General features: G+C 42.4%; 1 protein-coding gene across 3 annotated transcripts; it reads right to left on the reverse strand.

Annotated features, from left to right (window-relative positions):
• Window positions 1-1,318: 1,318 nt before the first annotated feature.
• LOC124270356 (nucleoporin p54-like) lies at window positions 1,319-18,839 on the reverse strand. 3 transcript variants are annotated; one of them, XR_006896807.1, is made up of 12 exons: window positions 18,516-18,839; window positions 17,466-17,513; window positions 16,246-16,458; window positions 15,602-15,825; window positions 14,348-14,535; window positions 7,347-7,546; window positions 6,464-6,612; window positions 5,608-5,715; window positions 4,203-4,322; window positions 3,300-3,410; window positions 2,272-2,440; window positions 1,319-2,238 (listed from the first exon to the last, which is right to left on the reverse strand). XR_006896807.1 is itself a non-coding variant. In XM_046705509.1 (11 exons), exons 1-11 carry the CDS (start codon window positions 18,799-18,801, stop codon window positions 2,324-2,326), a joined length of 1,755 nt encoding a protein of 584 aa, XP_046561465.1. In that variant the 5' UTR covers window positions 18,802-18,839; the 3' UTR covers window positions 1,319-2,323. The 3 variants fall into 3 exon arrangements, 2 of the variants coding, with proteins under 2 accessions (XP_046561465.1, XP_046561387.1); XM_046705509.1 differs by having other exon boundaries at window positions 1,319-2,440; window positions 16,246-16,449; XM_046705431.1 differs by having other exon boundaries at window positions 1,319-2,440.
• Window positions 18,840-19,069: the final 230 nt, after the last annotated feature.

The raw sequence follows: 19,069 nt of genomic DNA on the forward strand, positions 1-19,069 counted from the left end.
AGTTTAAAATTAACGGTTGACGGTTGAATTGATTTAGAGAGTCCCTGCAGACTGATGTAACTGACCAGAGATGCAAGGTAACTACATGTGTGTGTCTGATGGCATTTGTAATAGTTCGCCAGGTTGTATACACTATGGCCCCCTGGAGATCCGGGTTAGAACCGGACTTCAGTAACCCATGCTGGTCGTAAGAGCCAACTAACGGGATCGGGTGGTCAGGCTCGCCGTCTTGGTTGACACGTGTCATCGGTTCCCAAATGTGTAGATCAATGCTCATGCTGTTGATACTGAATTGTCTGGTTCAGACTCGATTATTTACAGACCGCCGCCATATAGCTGGAATATTGCTGAATACTGTGTTGAACAACAAACCAACTAACTGACTTGACATATCATCATACCCAAAATGCACACATGGATGCACATGATTTCAGTCACTGCATTCTCTGGTCCAGATTATTTACAGACAGCCACCACATTGCTGGAATATTACTGAGTGCAGCATTAAACAAACAACAAGTGTATACACTATGAATCTATGTCATCCCTGTATACAATGTGACTTTCGTCCATTTGGGGCAGGTTCTGCTTGTAGTTTAACCCCACTCAGCAATATTCAACCATTTGACCACATGTGAATAATGAAGTTTGGACCAGACAATCAAGTGAAAGACATTATGGACATCAGTCTACAGAATTGGGATGTCATGACATGCATCAACATAGTCAGCAAGCCTGACCTAGATCCACCCTTCAGTCACCTGTTACCACAAGCATGGGTTGCTAAAGACAATTCTAACCTGAATCTCTATAGGAGAGCGGTACTGAAACACATTCCCTTCTGCTTACAGACCATGATAACAACCCATTATATATGTAATGAAGCTAAACAAATTTACAAAGGATGACTTTATTTACAGCTTACAGTTTATATATGTACATATTTACTGACATTTTGATTCCAAAACAGGAAACAGGAACAATAACACCAAGTGTTACTTGACCATGGAGACAGGCAGCAAATGATCTAGCCCTAGACATTTGAAGCTCTCTTAGCGCTAAGATAGTCGTAAGTTAATGTTAATGTATGACACTTACGACCATCTTAACACTGAGAGAGCTACTAAAATCTATGTCCTGATCTTCAAGACTGACTGAGTTTGGTTTTACGCCACTTTTAGCAATATTCCAGCAACACCAGGGCGGAGGACACCAGAAATGGGGCTTCACACATTGTACCCATGTGGGGATTTGAACCCAGGTCTTCGGCGTGATGAGCAAACGCTTTAACCATTAGGCTACCCCACCGCCCCCTGATCTGCAAGACTTTTCAATAACCATATAACCATAATGTGCACCAACAATCCGTCTCTGAAATAAATTCCTGCCGGTATGATATTGTTGTCTGGAGAAAGATTTCTTCTTGGTCCACGAACCATGCAGGTTATCATAAGACTGAATTATTTCGCATGTGAATGAGTTGGCTCTCATACACATTCCATTAATATCAAAGCTGTGGGTTCAACAAGAATACACTTCACACACTGTGTCAGTGAGCCATGGTTTCCAATGTGACAAGCCAGTGGTATGGCAGCTAGGCTACCCCCTTACTTCAGATTTTATTCAAGCTGTATTTTGTCAACATTCTTGCCACTAAGTATCAATGACTCCAGACAGTGGTACTCCACAAACTATCTCGTAAAGTTTGGTTGACTCGTGTTACAAAGCCTTCAGTACCAGTTGTCCTGGAATTATGTTATGTTTACAGGAAAACAAGAAAGCTGTTCCATGTGTTGACAATGGTTCATACAGCACGATGATTTGGTTACCTCACCTGAACAGTATTTCACTGATACCATGACATGTCTTGATGCAGGAGGAAATCATTATGATGCAGTGAGTGCGTGAGGTTGTACGCCGCTTTTAGCAATATTCCAGCAATATTATGGCGGGGACACCAGAAACAGGCTTCACACATTGTACCCATGTGGTGAATCGAACCCGGGTCTTCACCGTGACGAGCGGACACTTAAACCATTAGGCTACCTGACCGCCATTTTACCACACCCCAATATACATGAGACATAATGCTGATCATTTCACTTCACATCAGAGATCAGTGTGCATTAACCCTGTTGTGTCATGAATTGTTACGTTGCAGACCAAACAAAGACTCTTCTCAAGGACATGGTACAGCACCGGAGTCACGAAGGATATGACAAGGACGATGTCAGAAGCTTTTTGTCCCATCTGTGAGTCAAACTGTGCAGCATCTGCAGAGACTCCTACAGCAACAATGTTTCCATCCTACTGAGATGTGTCATCACCTCCGTGTCTGTATGGTATCTGCGAGGGATGACTCTATAAGGTGAAGGTCTGAGGCATCATCTTTCAAGATTTGGATCAGATGATTGAGGCCATCTTGTTGTTGCTTCAACAGCTGGGACAAGCAGAACATAAAGCAATGATTTAGAATATTGAAATATGTACCAGTATTTCACAGACAGCTTAAAACTAAGGATCCTTCTACTGTTTCAGAATATTGAAATATGTACCAGTATTTCACAGACAGCTTAAAACTAAGGATACTTCTACTGTTTCAGCAGGGCCACAGATAAGGGGCGTATCGGCATATGTACGGATAAAAAATATACACAATACGGTAGGAAATAATTTAGAAAATGTAGCAGATACGCACCACAGCAATTGTGTACGGTCTTAGAAACATTTATAGACATATTTATCTGAAAAAGTATTGTTTAATTGTTTATTGACCGTTTACACCAGAGTAGCAATGCTGTCATGCATATATGAAACGAAGCACAAGTTTAATGATACACCATTAAATTCAATTCAGTACTCTAAATGTACTCTTATTGTTTTCCAGTACTCATATATTGAAAACATAAGGAGTACGTACTCCTGATGTTGAAAAATTATCTGGAGCCCTGTTTCAGAATACTGACATATGTACCAGTATTTCACAGACAGCTTAAAACTAAGGATCCTACTACTTGGCTTTACATCCGTCACTATATAGGCAATGCATTAACGGCTGACCATGTTGATATTTTGTTGACACGTCTAACCAAATGTGGTTCCAATCACCCAACCCACCATAACCTAACTTTTTAGCGGTGCATAATTTTCACAAAACAAAAACCAGACATGAATGTAGGTACCAAACACTCCCTAGCTTTACAACAGTTCTCCAACATCACAGAGTTTCAATTAAAACAAATTCCGCCTAACTCCTTAAAAAAAACCACACACAGTAAACAGTTCTTGACGAGCAGTACCTGCTTGATCTCTGACTGTAGTTCTGTGTCCATCTGAAAGGATGCTTCCTGTCGCTGAGATGACACGTGATTCTGCATCCGGATTTGTGACATCAGTTCATTGAGTCGACCCTGGACATAATGGATAATGAGATGAACATTACTGTCAATCTCTTCACTGAGCTGTGGTAAAGACACTCATTCATAACAACACATGTCAGTTTATTCAGCATGCTAAGGGATGACAGCCCAAAGTTCAACTTTAGTGATGCAGGCTTTACACATTTACCACTTGGATCACACCCTGGAGTACTGGTATGATGTGGGAACCTGGTCTTCAAATCAACCATCATGAATTCTGGCACCCCCAAGGGACACAACTCTGCACAGCTGATTGCTGCCTTCAAGAACTGGACCACCAACGCCACTCAAACTCTTGTGGAAATGAGTGAGTAAGTTAGTGTTGTTTTACGCTGCTTTTAGCAACATTCCAGCAACACAACAGCAGGGACACCAGAAATGGGCTTCACACATTGTACCCACGTGGGGAATCAAACCCTGGTCTTTGGCGTGATGAGTGAACGCTTTCACCACAAAGCTACCCCACCTCCCCTGGAAATGAATGTATTTGAGGACTCACTTTAACTAATATTGCAATTGAAGCATATTTTGTTCATATGTGATGCAAGCCCAGATGTCTGTGATGGACTGTGTTCTGGCCTTCACCATCATGAGATGAGTAATGACCTAAAACTCTGGACTGTCAATAAACATAGACCTAAATAGCTTGTTTGTAGGATTGTCGTTTCAAACTCACTGATATTCCTGCTGTATGATAGTGGGCTGTAACCAATTTAGCTTTTACCAGACAATCCAGTGATTGAGATTGTAACAGATACCAGGATACTCCAAATGTATACTGACCTTAAACTGTGTGGGGTGGTTGAGCTCAGTCTGCAGGACCTCCAGCTGTACCTTGAGATGCTCTTCTTCAGCCTGGATGGCATACCCCATCTTCCGGTAGATCTCCTGCTTTACAATCACCTGCCATGACACAATGAAACCTGTAACAATCACCTGTCACGACACACTGATACCTGTAACAATCACCTGTCACGACACACTGATACCTGTAACAATCACCTGCCATGACACAATGATACCTGTAACAATCACTTGTCATGACACAATGATACCTGTAACAATCACCTGTCACGACAAAAAGAAACCTGTAACAATCACCTGCCATGACAACAAAGAAACCTGTAACAATCACCTGCCATGACACAAAGAAACCTGTAACAATCACCTGTCACAACACACTGATACCTGTAACAATCACCTGCCATGACACAAAGAAACCTGTAACAATCACCTGCCACGACACACTGATACCTGTAACAATCACCTGCCATGACACAAAGAAAACTGTAACAATCACTTTTCACGACACGTTGATACCTGTAACAATCACTTGTCACGACACGCTGATACCTGAAACAATCACCTGCCATGACACAAAAACCTGTAACAATCACTTGTCACGACACACTGATACCTGTAACAATCACTAGTCACGACACACTGATACCTGTAACAATCACCTGTTACGACACAAAGAAACCTGTAACTATCACCTGTTATGACACAAAGAAACCTGTAACAATCACTTGTCACGACACAAAGAAACCTGTAACAATCACCTGCAATGACACTGAAACCTGTAACAATCACTTGTACCTGTAACAATCACTTGTCATGACACACTGATACCTGTAAGAATCACATGTCACGACACACTGATACCTGTAACAATCACCTGCCACAACACAAAGAAACCTGTAACAATCACCTGTCACGACACACTGATACCTGTAACAATCACCTGCCATGACACACTGATACCTGTAACAATCACTTGTCACGACACACTGATACCTGTAACAATCACTTGTCACGACACACTGATACCTGTAACAATCACCTGCCATGACACAAAAAAACCCTGTAACAATCACTTGTCACGACACACTGATACCTGTAACAATCACTTGTCACGACACAAAGAAACCTGTAACAATCACCTGTCATGACACACTGATACCTGTAACAATCACCTGCCATGACACACAGATACCTGTAACAATCACTTGTCACGACACACTGATACCTGTAACAATCACTTGTCACGACACACTGATACCTGTAACAATCACTTGTCACGACACACTGATACCTGTAACAATCACTTGTCACGACACACTGATACCTGTAACAATCACCTGCCATGACACAAAGAAACCTGTAACAACCACTGTAACCAGCCCACCTGTAACAGTCGGTGCCCCAGCTCCAGGTGTTTCCTCTTGTACTCCTCCTGCCGAGCCAGCATGTTGCTGTGTTTGTTCTGAAGGTCTGTCAAATCACCAGACATCACCTGAAGCAACAGAATAGTAAACACACTGTTCGTCTTCTATCCATAGGATATAGCTTCTCAGAAAAATATATGGTATATGTCTGTTGGCCCATTTGTTAACTCTAATTTTCCACTTCATTATCTGATTAATGGACATAAAGGAGGACATGCAATCCTAAAAACAGTTTAATTAAAATCAGATCATTGCTACCATTTGATAATATTGCAGAACATCCTATGAAGGTAATGCCAGAACGATATTTCGTGCACTTTGGTGACCAATAAAGTGCTAAATCAGAAAGCAGATTTTTCAAGTCTTGCAGTTCTAGTTTCATTTATTTCAAACTGATGATTTCCATTACAGACTTCACTTTGAAATTAGTTTCATAATGTTCTTGACTCAAAATGTGAAAACCGACTAAATTCTAGGTGGCCAAGATTGTAAGGCACAGCTTCCCTCTAGCTATGGAATTTCTCTTCAGTTTCAAACTTTTATATCACATTGAAGTGGGAGACAAAAGACGTATATCAGTCGTACAGCCTATAACCATTGTTCAGAATGACCAGAGTTTTCAAGGTTGCCTGATTAGATAACATTTCTGACTTTCATTTTTGCAGTCTTGTAAAAGACATTTTGATTCGTGGGAAGAAAGGATATTTGGACCTAACCTCTAAAAGGATGTTCTCTGATTTTTGTGTAACGTTAACAACCACCAAGACCTGACATTAATGAGATTGTTCATTATACACATGACACAGCTGTACTCACATCGAGACGTTGTTGATGTAGTCGTGTCTGCTCCTGCTGGTGTTGTAGTCGCCGCTGGACCTCCTTGAAGCCGATCATGGGGACGGGGATGAGTCTGGTTGGATCTGGGTTGTCCAGCTTGGCCTGCTGCCACAGTACTGGGTCAATACCTGCAGGAGGCAGGTGATTGAGTTAGAACAGAGTTCCAGTCACATGGCAAGTCAACTTGATGTGGGAGGACTGGTTGGTTCGTTGTTTAACGCCGCACTCAGCAATATTCTAGCTATATGGCGGCAGTTTGTAAATAATAAAGTCTGGACCAGACAATCCAGTGATCAACAACACGATCATTGATCTACGCAACTGGGATACAATGACACATGTCACATCTCAAACAAGTCAGTGAGACTGTCCACCCAATCCTGTTAGTTGCCTCTTATGACAAGTATGGGTTAATGAAGACCAGTTCTAACCTAGATCTTCACGGGCATGATGTTGGAGGTTAAAGGAAAGTGATGCATGTCTCAGACATTTCTGGTAAAACCTACAACTATGGTTATGGTGAAGTATAATCATGATGAACTGGGATTTGAGCAAATAAGTTCCTGGTGAGCCAAAGGGACACAACTCTGCATAGCAAACTGCTGTGTCTTGGACTGGTCAGTCCCCTAATCAATGGCTAAAGACCACCAAGATAAACATTACTAGACACAGACAATATAACCATGCCTTTAGCTTTATAAACCAACCATGCGTAAATAGGAAGTGTTGTATCGTGGGTAGTACATACTGTCCATAACATCACATGATGGCTGAAATCAGAGAGGAAGTGCCCTACTTCTCGAAGCAAAATCTCCACATAGTCTACATCCCCCAAACCAATGTACCAATAGAGTCCACCTACCAGCTGGAGGTTTATCTAGATACTCCTTCAGCTGTTCACTGGACCAGCCCATCTTCGGCACAATGTTCTCAACGGTCAGCTGGGTGACCAGTGTGTTCTTGGACCCTGGCAGGGTCATAAATGTGAACAGGTCAGATGCTCCCACCCGTCTAGCAGGTCCTGTGGGTGGACGTTCCAGTACATAGATCACCAACTCTGTCCTGCAAGGGAACATTTAAAGATGGTATGAACAGGTGGTTGTCACTGTCCAGGCTTGAATGATAATTAACCATATACATGATAAACAGGAAAGTGTAATTTTCTGACTAAAATTGATATTTTATACTTATCCTGACTCATGCTTTATTGCTTGTCTTCTTCTTCTTGCGAATTATAGTGGAACACTTGAATCCCCTTTTGAAGCTCCCTCAAAAAAGTGGACGTAAAATCACTCACCCCAGTTGTCTCCTTTGTGCCCCTCTTTTGGAGCAAAACGGGTCACGTGATTGACCATGCTTGTTACTCTCTCCGTTAGTTCGAGCCCGACACTTGGATTTGCAGGGAAATCCAGAGTGCCATGAGGAGAGGTTGGAGGGCTAACCTCATGAGTCAGGATAAGTATAAAATATCAATTTTAGTCAGAAAATTACATATTTTACCTTATCCTGACTCATGCTTAATTGCTTGTAGAATCCGACGGAAACGGTGGTGGGTCAAGCCACTCTGGATTCTCTGCTGATTTACGTCCTTATACCCCCTTGGGAACTTCTAATGGCATTTGTCCTTTCTTCCAGCTTCCTTTGATGAGTGTGGGGGACCACAACTTGTCAGATTTATCCTGGAAATCTTCTCCTGACATTCTGTGTGGATTTATACAACTCCATCTCTTGATGCTTGCATCATTTGAGAAGTGGCCCTACTTCGTGTACAAGTAACTCCTTACAAGTACAGGGTCCATCACTCATGCTAGTCTGTCCTCGATGTGCACATGGACTTTAAAACCGTACTCTTCTGAGTGTTGGCTTTTGCAAGTCACGTGACAAAGGGGTGAGATAATCTCAGCGTCTTTGAGGTACCGTCAATTGTTGTGCTACAACAAGAGGCCCAAACTGGTGTATGCCGGAGACATCCTCTGTAGCCATGTCTCTGAGGTAGTGGTTGGCAAATACCGTCTCCGATCTCCAAAAGCAGCCCTCCATTATTGCTGATATGGAGCAGTTTCCGTGCAGAGCTAGTGTGGATGCCAGTGCTCTGACTTCATGAGGATTGGAGGCTCGTGGAGGATCAAGTCCTGCTGCTTTATAGGCTTGCAATATGACGGCTCTCATCCATATTGATATAGTTATGCGTATGAGACTTCTGTAGGGGTCTCCGTAGATAAAGGATGAAAAGGCATGAATTTTCGTCTCCCTCAATTTAGATCTCTGTAGATATATTTTCAATGCTCTGACTGGACATAAGGATCGATCTTGCGTATCCTGTGGTCCTAATATCAACGAAAGTACTGGGATATGGAATTGCCTGTCTGGTTGACCGGGCAGTTGATTCTTTGCTATAAAATCCCATCTTAGTCCCAGATGCACTGTGTCACGATGCGTGTCAAATCTTGTTCGTTCGAAGTCTAGAGCATGAATTTCTGTCATCCTTGCCGCTGTAGCTAAGGCTACGAGGAACAGTGTTTTATGAGTTAAATTCTCATATGATGTCCTTTCTAGTGGTTCGTAATCTTCACTGGTAAGATGTTGTAGAACCACATTGAGATCTAGCCGAGCCTTGAATTGTCTTTGTTGGTCTTCCAAATTGAATGATCGTAGTAGTGCCAGTATCTCTGGTACTTTGGTCAGTTATACCCGTTTTCATCGTGATAACTGAGCTCAAGGCTGCTAGGTATGTAGAGAGTGTAGATCCCTTCAATCGTTTTGTCTGTCTAAGATGACAAAGATATTCCGCGCCACTTGAGGATGTGTTGCTTCCATTGCAGTGAAGCCTTTATTCGGCGTATTTCTCAAAACTTTGCCACTTGTCATCATACAAGTTGCGGGTTGATCTCACGTAAGGCTAAAGTTACTGCTTTGGCCGCTCTGGTGGAATATCCTCTTTTCCTCAAGCAAGCAAGTGTGATGCGGCTCCATGCGTGTAGTTGAAACATAGTTGGGTTTCTGTGTGCTTGCTTGGTGTGTGGATGAATCAGTAGATTTGGATTTCCTATTTCTTGTATGAGGTTGGGGAACCACTCTCTCGCTGGCCAGTAAGGCGCGACCAAAATCAGTTGTAACTTGTTCGTCATTTTGATTTTCTGTAATACCTTCGGTATTAGTGCTGGTGGAGGGAACGCGTAAGCGTTTAGTCCTTCCCAAGATATGCTTAGAGCATCTGTTGCCCATGCTTGTGGATCTGGAAACGAAGAGACGAATGTTGGTAGTTGTTTGTTGAACTTGGTTGCAAACAAGTCTACCAGTGGGGCTCCTACTGTCTGAATGATGTCTCTGAACGCCTCTGGATATAACATCCACTCCGTCGGTGATGGATTCATTGGACGGGATAGGGCGTCTGCTAGCACATTTCTGGCCGGGGAATGTGTGATGCTTTTATGTCGATGTTCAGGTTGTCTACTATGCTGAATAGATGAAAGCTGAGGTCTAACATATTCTTTTGATCTTGTTGACCCTTGTTTGTTGATGTAGAACGCCACTGTGGAGTTGTCCGTATGGATCATCAGTTGTGCGTTTCTTAGTATGCTGGACCAGTGTAGTAAGGCGTTTATTACTGCTTCCATCTTGAGCATGTTGATGTGCAGACTCTGCTCCTGATTCGACCATTTCCCTGCTGTCACTTCGTTGTCGAGGTGAACTTCCCTGCCTTGAAGTGATGCATCAACGTAGAGATGAGTGTTGCACTCCAGCTCTGATAAGTAGGTTCCTCCACAAATATTCGACTTCCTAGTCCACCATAGAAGATATGGTTTCAATCCGTCCGGTAGTCCTAAGGAGACCAGGCGGTTGAGATGAAGCGTTCACAAACACTTGTAGTGGGTGCAATTGTAGACCTCCTCTGCGAGTCATGTCTTGTGCTGACATGAGAAAAACTGAGTAGGCTCTGCCAACCGTGAGTAGTAGCGGAGAGAGTAGTGCTTGAGATACCATGGCTTGTATCTGACCCAACTATCCTTTGAGACGACAAAGCGATTCTGCAGTGAGATGAACATCTTCCCAAAAATCTGCTCATATCCTACGTTGTAGGTACCCTTGTCCGTAATGGCAGCGAAGCAAAATGTCCGGTTCTGGCATCATGACTTGAAGTTTATTTCTTCAATCTTCCGATAATATGTCAAAAGGACTTGTCATCAGAATCGCCACAAGTGCAGTGATGATGCATAATTCGTCGTCTCTAGATGTAATGGAATTGCCATCGCTGTGAAGTCTAATTATAGTAGACTGGCTGCCTCGAGCAGAAATCATCAAACGTATGTTTCTGCAATTCGTCAGATTACCAATCTTCAAACTGCTGATGGGGAAGGTCCTTATGACCCGTGAAGGCGGTCAAATCACGCTGTACCCTGCTAACTGGACTGTAAATGGAGCCTTCCTCCCACGTTGAAAAGTTGTTTACGATTGTAGATAACTTCCTGACCGTGAGCTGTGCCTGACTTCTGCACAGGCGTTGTCTCTCATGGACCAATCAGATTGCAGCATTTGATTCATCTCAGATTCCCGCGATGTGACGTCAGCGGTGTTGCAGGAAAAAGATCCTTGTAAAATCTGGTGCAGTCGTTGATTTCTTCTCATCAACACTTTTCGACGCCTTGTCCGTAACTTCCCGGAATACATGAGTGAACACGTGTATAGCAGGCTGAGTGGAAAACGTGCGAAAGATTTCGCCGCGTAATACCGATGTAGGTAGACTGATTCCCTGGCTGTTGTGACTTTTCTCTTCTTTACTGAAGATAATGCAGTCTCCATTTTATACAGATGATCAGCTGAAGTTCCATACTTGCTTAATGTTGATACTTGTAGACTGTAGTCATCAGTCTCAATGAAGCGCCTTAACATAACCGATTGTGTTGAATACACAAAAGTTATTGTAGAGTTGATACTTCACTACGATGATCGGAAAAAACGATATCACGCTGAGGACTGTGCAGTGCCAGGCCAGTGATAACTGTTAAGCTATCCCCTTCCTCACAAGAGCCAGCTCCCTGCAATGGAAGTGGTTGATGATTTTGTAGTTCTCGTCTATCTCTGGGGCCTTCGTGAAGGGTTCCATATGGTGAAGAGAACTTCTTAGCGTTGAAAAGTGGTATACTTTGACTCTGGTACTTCGTTGCCTTCTTGAAGGCTGTACTGAGTTGTCTGGTACATCCAAGACAGGATTGATGGATGGAAGGGTGAACGTGTCAAAATCGTCGTTAGACATTATGTACGTGAATGCTTCATTATCCTCCTTAGGTGGTGACGCAAGCTCCAATCCATTAGCCATCCAGGATTTAATCTCTGTATCGGAGAAAATAATTCCACCATTATTTTCAGCTCTAGATGCATCTTGTTCTGAAGATCGTTGTTGTTGGTCCTAATCTCTGAATGGAGATCTATGAAGAGGTCTGTGTGAAGGCATTCGTAAATGCCTTCCTGAAGATGCATTTGGTGATCTATGAGGAGACCTGTATGTGCAATGTGATCCATGAAGATCTTTCTGAAGACCTGCGCGAAGGTGATTGTGAGATGTATGCCTTCGTGAAGGCATATAATCTCTTCTGCGTGGTGTACGCGTAGACCTCTGGTGATTGTCTGAGTCCGATGATGAAGATGATCTGCGATGCCTTCTCGAATGCTCCTCGTCTGTAGCAGGAGTTCCTTCATAATTGTTGCTTCCTTAGCGAATGCCGCGGTGTGTTGTCGGTTGTTTGTTTCCATGAGTGTCTTCACCAGTGGTCCTTCTCGCGAATGCCTTCAGCGGGGATTAAATCACGCAGCGGTTGCTGTCATCCTGGGCATTCCCTTCACGAGCGTTTTCTTCCGCGGAGTGCGTCCTTCATCCAGCTGAGGTGTAGAGGCGATGTTAGTCCTCCTTGCAGACTCTGCTTCTCTGCAGTCTTCTCCTGAGCGAACCTACGTTCCATCAGGTCCATCATCTGCTGGGTAAACTGCTGCATAAAGATGCCGGGTTGAAGGTCTGCGCTGATAACTGCTGTTGTTGTACAGATGGCCGCATCTGACAGTGCTGAGTGTCATCTAAGGACTTCCCTGTCCTCTCTGGTAGTTGCAGTCAGCGCAGATAGGCCGTCTGACTCTGCGTTGATATAGTTGCAGGCGTCAGTGTAGAAGAAGACCTCGTCTCCTTTCTGCGCCCGTACTTCAGGGATGAGGATCGGTGGTTCATCGCGTAAAGCGTCTGCCCGTCCGATGGGTTGATATCTGCGGCGAAGGACCTCGACTTCTTCACTGCCTACTGGCGACTTGACTGTAGACTTATCTGAAGACAGCTTAGTCTTCACAGCAGGCAGGGCGTCCTGGTCTTCTTGGACTGCGGCGAGGATTGTTGGAGGCGAAGATGATCTTTCCTAAGGCGGAACCCTCATTTCTCTGCTCTGCAAGAGCGTCACCGGCAGCACACTGGAATGATGTACCTCGACAGACAACAACCCACGGTTATTAACGCATTCACCCTGTTGAGACATGACTTGTAATTGCCGTCTCAATTTGTCCTTGGCACGTCTATGAACAGAATATAAATAATTCAATTTGAGATAAATGCTGACAAAGATTACAGCGGAGGCTGGAAGAACATATAGAAGTGCAGTTAGGACATAGTAAATGCGGATCAGCAGTCAACAATCTAAACCTGCAAGAAATGCAAGTCTTCATGAAATGTAAAGAAGTTGAGACATGTTGTCAACAACGTGAAAAACGGACAAATTTAGAATAAATTTCAAACCATATTGTTGGTAAATCCTTGATAAAGCCCTTATACAGTCTAATTTAGTATAAAAGCCTAAAAATTCAAAGGATATATGCCGTATAGCGGACTCAGGGGCTCTCACAACCGTCCACTAGGGCGAAGAAGGAGAGAGTAACAAGCATGGTCAATCATGTGACCCGTTTCGCGCCAAAAGATGGGGGAAAGGGAGACAACTGGGGTGAGTGATTTTACGTCCACTTTTTTAAAGGGAGCTTCAAAAGGGGATTCAAGTGTTCCACTATACTTCGCAAGAAGAAGAAGACAAGCAATTAAGCACGAGTCAGGATAAGGAAAAATTTATTACATTACCAGGGGTTCAAAATTGTTTTAAAAAGCCACTTGCCACAGGGCAAGTGACTTTAAAAAAGTAACTTGTCCTGACTAATTTTCCACTTGCCCTGATTTTATGACAATATCAAGATGATGTAATTATGAAAGAATCAATCAACATGGTATTTGATGTTAATGTTTACTGGACTATTTATTGAAAAGTGATACATAGCAAAGAAAGATAACTCTACTTTATTATCATTGCGAAATTTAATAGCTACATTTTGAGCAGATATGAAATTAAATCCAAGTTTATTTGCAGTTTGAAACCATAAGTGGAAATTATCTAGTAGCCCACGGACAAGTAAGATACCATTATTTGATTGCCCGAAATGAAAACTGACTTGTCCTGGGCACCGGGCGATGGGATTTTTGAACCCCTGATTACAATATCGGTTTATGGCTGACTGTACAGTATTGCTGCAAAGATTTAAGAGGGAAATAGATTATAGTTGGCACTGGTGAAGACATGTTAACATAGGTCTCTTCTTGAAAGCAGGGGGCTGACAAGAATGTTTCACATTTGTGGGTGGTCAAATTAAACATATGTCATAAACTTTTCTAGGTATTTTTAGACCATGACAAAAGAGACATTAGAAATAATTACCGGTTGGGGAGAATTATACATAGGAGAGGATTACCATGATAACCTACATAATAAACATATTAAGTATTTTCATTACTGAATTAAGTAAAAAGACAAGAAAGGAGGATTTGTAAACAAAACATATCCTGACCTGTCCTCTGGGAGTGGTCTGATGCCCTCCACACAAACGGAGAGAGTGGGTTTACTGCCTAGCATCTTGTGCAGAGTGTCAACAATTCCTTGCTGAGCCGCTGTCACCTCCGTCTGCTTCTTTTTCAACATGAGCGCCACCAACCCATCCTCATTCCTCCCACTTGGTATCACATGGTAACCTATCGCCTTGGAAACCAAACACATGCAGTACATAGCAAGGTATTTGAGTGGATTTTGTCTAAAATGGTGAAGTTTCAAACTTGTATCAATCTCCGCAATGTGTGACACAAACAAGATTTTCCCCTATTTATCTCACCCAGTCTAAGTAAACTTAGGTTAAGTATTATTCGTTACACTGCTATACTGAGTCTAACAAAACCTAGTAGAAGGTCGTGTCAGCTAACCTTTTGGACTGACCAATGAGAACACAGCTTACCAAACATTCGCACATACCGTTTGAACCTTTACCTAAAAAACTCAAACGATTCCGAATGCTATTTTCCGCACGATCGATTCCGAGTGATACATACGCAATGAATAAACAGTCGCTGAAAATAGCGTTTTTGTCAATATTCAAGGATGTCATCTTAAATATAAGCATATAGTAACCATGTCATTAGAAACCCATAAGCGTATATACTGCAGGTCAAATATCTGTGTTTTATGCGGATATTCGTTTGTTGATAGATCAGTGTCAGCGACCAGGGAAGAGAAAATCCAAAAACCGTTTTGTAAGTCCCGCCGAAACCTAACAAGTAGTCGTTGTCTGATTGGTTAAATCCATTCGACCGTCTCGCGTTTGATTGGACGGTCATAGGTGGCTCAAAGGTTAGCTGACGCGACCTTCTACTAGGGTTTCTTAGACTCAGTATAGCAGTGTAACGAATAATACTGAGCCTAAGTATACTTCTCACCAGGCATATATACCAGTCACATATCACGCATATATCATCTCCAGTGCTGGTTATTGCTCACAATAAGCATATCAGTAATCTGAGCGAAGTAATCGATAAATAATCAATTGTAATCGTAAACCATCACAATACTCATGTGGGCAATAATGGGATACAATCGTAACATTGCGCAAAGGATACTTCCTTTTGAGAGATGCTGTTTATATTGCAGTTTTATGAGTCATGAACGCAGTGTGATCAATCGATTGACTGATTATTCCATCAACCACCCAGCGCTATACAATTTTAACACATCCAAAAGATAAGGATTCATTTCTGATGAATTCTTAGGACTGTACCTTGAATCTACAGAAGGGATTATCTGCCTTGAACTCCACCATGCCATTTTGACTGTAGTATCCCTTCCCGGTTCCCCAGCAGGCCTGTAGCTGGTTCCATTTAGCAATAATGGCGTCTCTCTCATCACCATAGATCTGCGGCAAAGACACCGCCATGGCCATGTTGGTGAGGTCAGATGCACCATGTTGTTGTTGCAGTTGCTGCTGCTGAGGTTGCTGGCCTCCTGGAAGGATGGTTCGATGAAACGGTATTAGCGTTGGGTACTAGCATACTACCAGCACATATAAGAATGTGCACGTATGTGTGTCGTGCTGCTTGCTGTAGTCCTGACTAGTGAGTGAGTGAGTTTAGTTTTACGCTGCTCTTAGCAATATTCCAGTAATAGCAGGACGGGGGACACCAGAAATGGGCTTAACACATGGTACCCATGTGCGGAATCAAACCTGTGTCTTCGACGTGACGAGCAAACGCTTTAGCCACTAGGCTACCCCAGCGCCCCTAGTCCTGACCAAAGCTGGTACAAGTACAAGTCTATTGATATATCATGCCACTGTTTAACATGGACACCAACCTTTTTGACACACACCACTTCCCTACTTCCACCCCCTCCCCTCAAAGACTTGCAATAAATCTGACGCTGTACCTGCAAACAATCCTGCTCCAAAGCCAGTTTGTCCAGTTGTGGCACCACCAAATCCGGTGGTGCCAAACCCCCCAAATCCTGTGGAGGTCCCTGTTGTTCCTGGAGCTGCTCCAAAGCCTGTCGTGGTTCCTGTTCCAGCACCGAAGCCTGTTGTGGTTCCTGTTCCAGCACCAAAGCCTGATGTGGTTCCAAATCCACCGAATCCTGTAAATCCTGTCAAAGTCAATACTCATGATAAATCCTGAAACCAAGGTGACTGCCATCACCATGGTTTTGTTTTATTGTGTGAAAGGTATGGATAAAGAGGTCCAATCCAAGTTCAAGGTCTTCCAATAGATAACTTATTAAGGCTCAGACATATAAGCCTGTACTCTACAATACCATGAATACTGTAACCTCACATCTTCAAGAAGATTGTCTTTTTGTAGGACAGAGAGGTATAATAATGTTTTAATATAACATAGAGATAAAAAAATGAATATTGTTGATATGTCAACAGCCTTGGTTGCATTCACGGTTTACAGGACTCAAGGTAAATCCCTGATCGTTGATATGTCAACAGCCTTGGTTGCATTCACGGTTTACTGAACTATTTCCAAATAACTTTTACCTCTAATTTGCTGAAGACTTGGAACCAAATATTGGCCTCTGTGCAAGATACATCTCTATGGTAAGCATGGTAACCCAAACACCCAGACAAGTGTGAATTAAACATCATTATTTGGTTGAAGGTAAGAATCCATTTACCATGATAACATAGATATAGCATGTAGAATATATTAGACAATGGAAGAGTAGAGTCTACATTTACAAGAACAAATTTGTCCTCATAAACATTCATCTGCCAGGTAGAAGCACAAACAGTCAAAGCTTTCTTGACCCGTGACAGGTTTATTACGTGAGTTTACATAACACGCGTCAGAAGGACGCCACCGATAACCTGGATGGAATATGACGTAAGGTATTCCTAACAACTACTGGCGATCAAACTTATCATCATGATCAGTTTGCATCACACTGTTTTCTTCCAAAAGATACTGATTATTCATTTAAAATTATATGGAATTTGAGGAAATATTCCTTATGATTTATACACAACAAAAAGCCCCTCTGCAATGCCAATAATTTCTATGGACCAAGTACCAGATTACAGTGTTAAACACATAACATAATTATTGTGGTCCTAAGCATATCTAGAAATGCATTACTTCCAACCTTACCAGAGGCAGTAGTTGTTGTTGGCGCCGTTCCCCCAAATCCTGAGAAACCTGGAAAAAATTATAATATGTAAAAGGCCAATCTAGTGAACAAAAATATAAAGTTCACGAGTTGAACATCTGTGAACACTGGTCAATGTTCATAGCACCGACTTATGTAGTTATAGATTGTTGTTGGTACTATAGTATTTCAATATGCTTGTTAAACATCAGCAACATCAGCAACATGACCATTATCATGATAATGATTACGAACCAATGCTCACCACTCTCACATCCAACTGACCATGTTCATGGCAAGCTGGCCACTTACTGATATTTTACAATATCAATACTGGGTTACACATTCCATGATGGCATAAGACACTCACTCCATTCTCTAACTTAGTAACTAACTAAGGTTTGTTCTTGTGTGTCAATAGCAATAATCTGAGTGCCACGTTGTACACAAGAAGATATGGCACTGTATCCATGCTAATTTGATATTTTGTGATACAAACTGGCCATTTTAAAGAAAAGAATTCAAACAATTGTCATTGTAATTTGTAATAATGTTATATAAATTGTTGACTTCAATAGTACAATTATGACAACTAAGGGGTCCATGTTTTTTGTAAGAGTGATCACCAGGATGAGGAGGTCAGGCACAGTGACTTAGTTCATGCATGTTTATCATAATCCCACATTGGTGCTCATGATATCAATCACTTGATTGTCAGCTTCAGGCTCCATTACTTACAGACTGCGGTCCTATAGCTGAACTATTGCTGGGCAAGAGTTCCTTACGTACTCCCAACCTAATTTTGCCCAAAAATACAAAGATATACAAGTAAAGAAAAGTACCTTATAAAATAGGCGGGGGTGTACCTTAGGAACTCTTTTATGTTGCTGAGTGTGGCGTTTTACTGACTGTAAATAATCGAGTAAACAACGAATGATCTTATCATCATGATCATCCGAAAACCCGAAACACGAGGATAATACCTGTTCTTACCACGACAGAAATTTTTGACTGGTGTCAGTTACAGTATGATAGCGTGATATTATTGGTACCTGTGGTGGATGTGCCGGGGTTAGTCCCGAAACCACTGAAACCTGTCGCTGCTGTAGTCGTTGCCGGTGCAGCGCCCCCGGAAAACCCTGTGGTTTGCCCTAAGGTTGCCTGTGTTCCTGTCCCGAAACCTGAAAAGCCCGTGGGTGCTGCTGTTGTAGCAGTACTGCCGAAACCACCAAATGCTGGCGCCGATGTCGTCACCGCTCCACCAAATGAAAACCCCGTGGTAGCAGTTGTAGCGGGATTAGTGCCGAATGCTTGTGTAGGATTGGAAAACAACGACATCTTTGAAGATTAAGTGCGCGCTTGATGATGGATTTCAACTTCCTGTCAATTAGAGTTACTTGCCCTTGTATTATTGCTAAATGTTTGCGCAAGGAATAAACGAATATGGCTATATATATATTTTTTATAACGTAAACATCTATATATCATTCCATATCTTCTAAACATTAGAAAATATAATATACAGGCGTAAGAGAAATATATTATTACAGATTTAAGTAACAGGTCAATAGAAAGACTGTATCGCAACGCAGTAGGCTGCTGAGCT

The sequence above is a fragment of the Haliotis rubra genome, unplaced genomic scaffold (genome assembly GCF_003918875.1).
Source record: "Haliotis rubra isolate DU_JTF1 unplaced genomic scaffold, ASM391887v1 Scf1, whole genome shotgun sequence".
Lineage (NCBI taxonomy): Eukaryota > Metazoa > Mollusca > Gastropoda > Lepetellida > Haliotidae > Haliotis > Haliotis rubra.

Bases quoted from the DNA above. Each gene is read 5' to 3' on its own strand.
- LOC124270356 (XM_046705431.1), bottom strand. From the start codon at position 18,801: ATGTCGTTGTTTTCCAATCCTACACAAGCATTCGGCACTAATCCCGCT. The intron at 6,613-7,346 runs GTAGGTGGACTC...TGCCTCCTGCAG, and splicing joins TCTAGATAAACCTCCAGCTG to GTATTGACCCAGTACTGTGG. The intron at 3,411-4,202 runs GTCAGTATACAT...CATTATGTCCAG, and splicing joins ACCACCCCACACAGTTTAAG to GGTCGACTCAATGAACTGAT.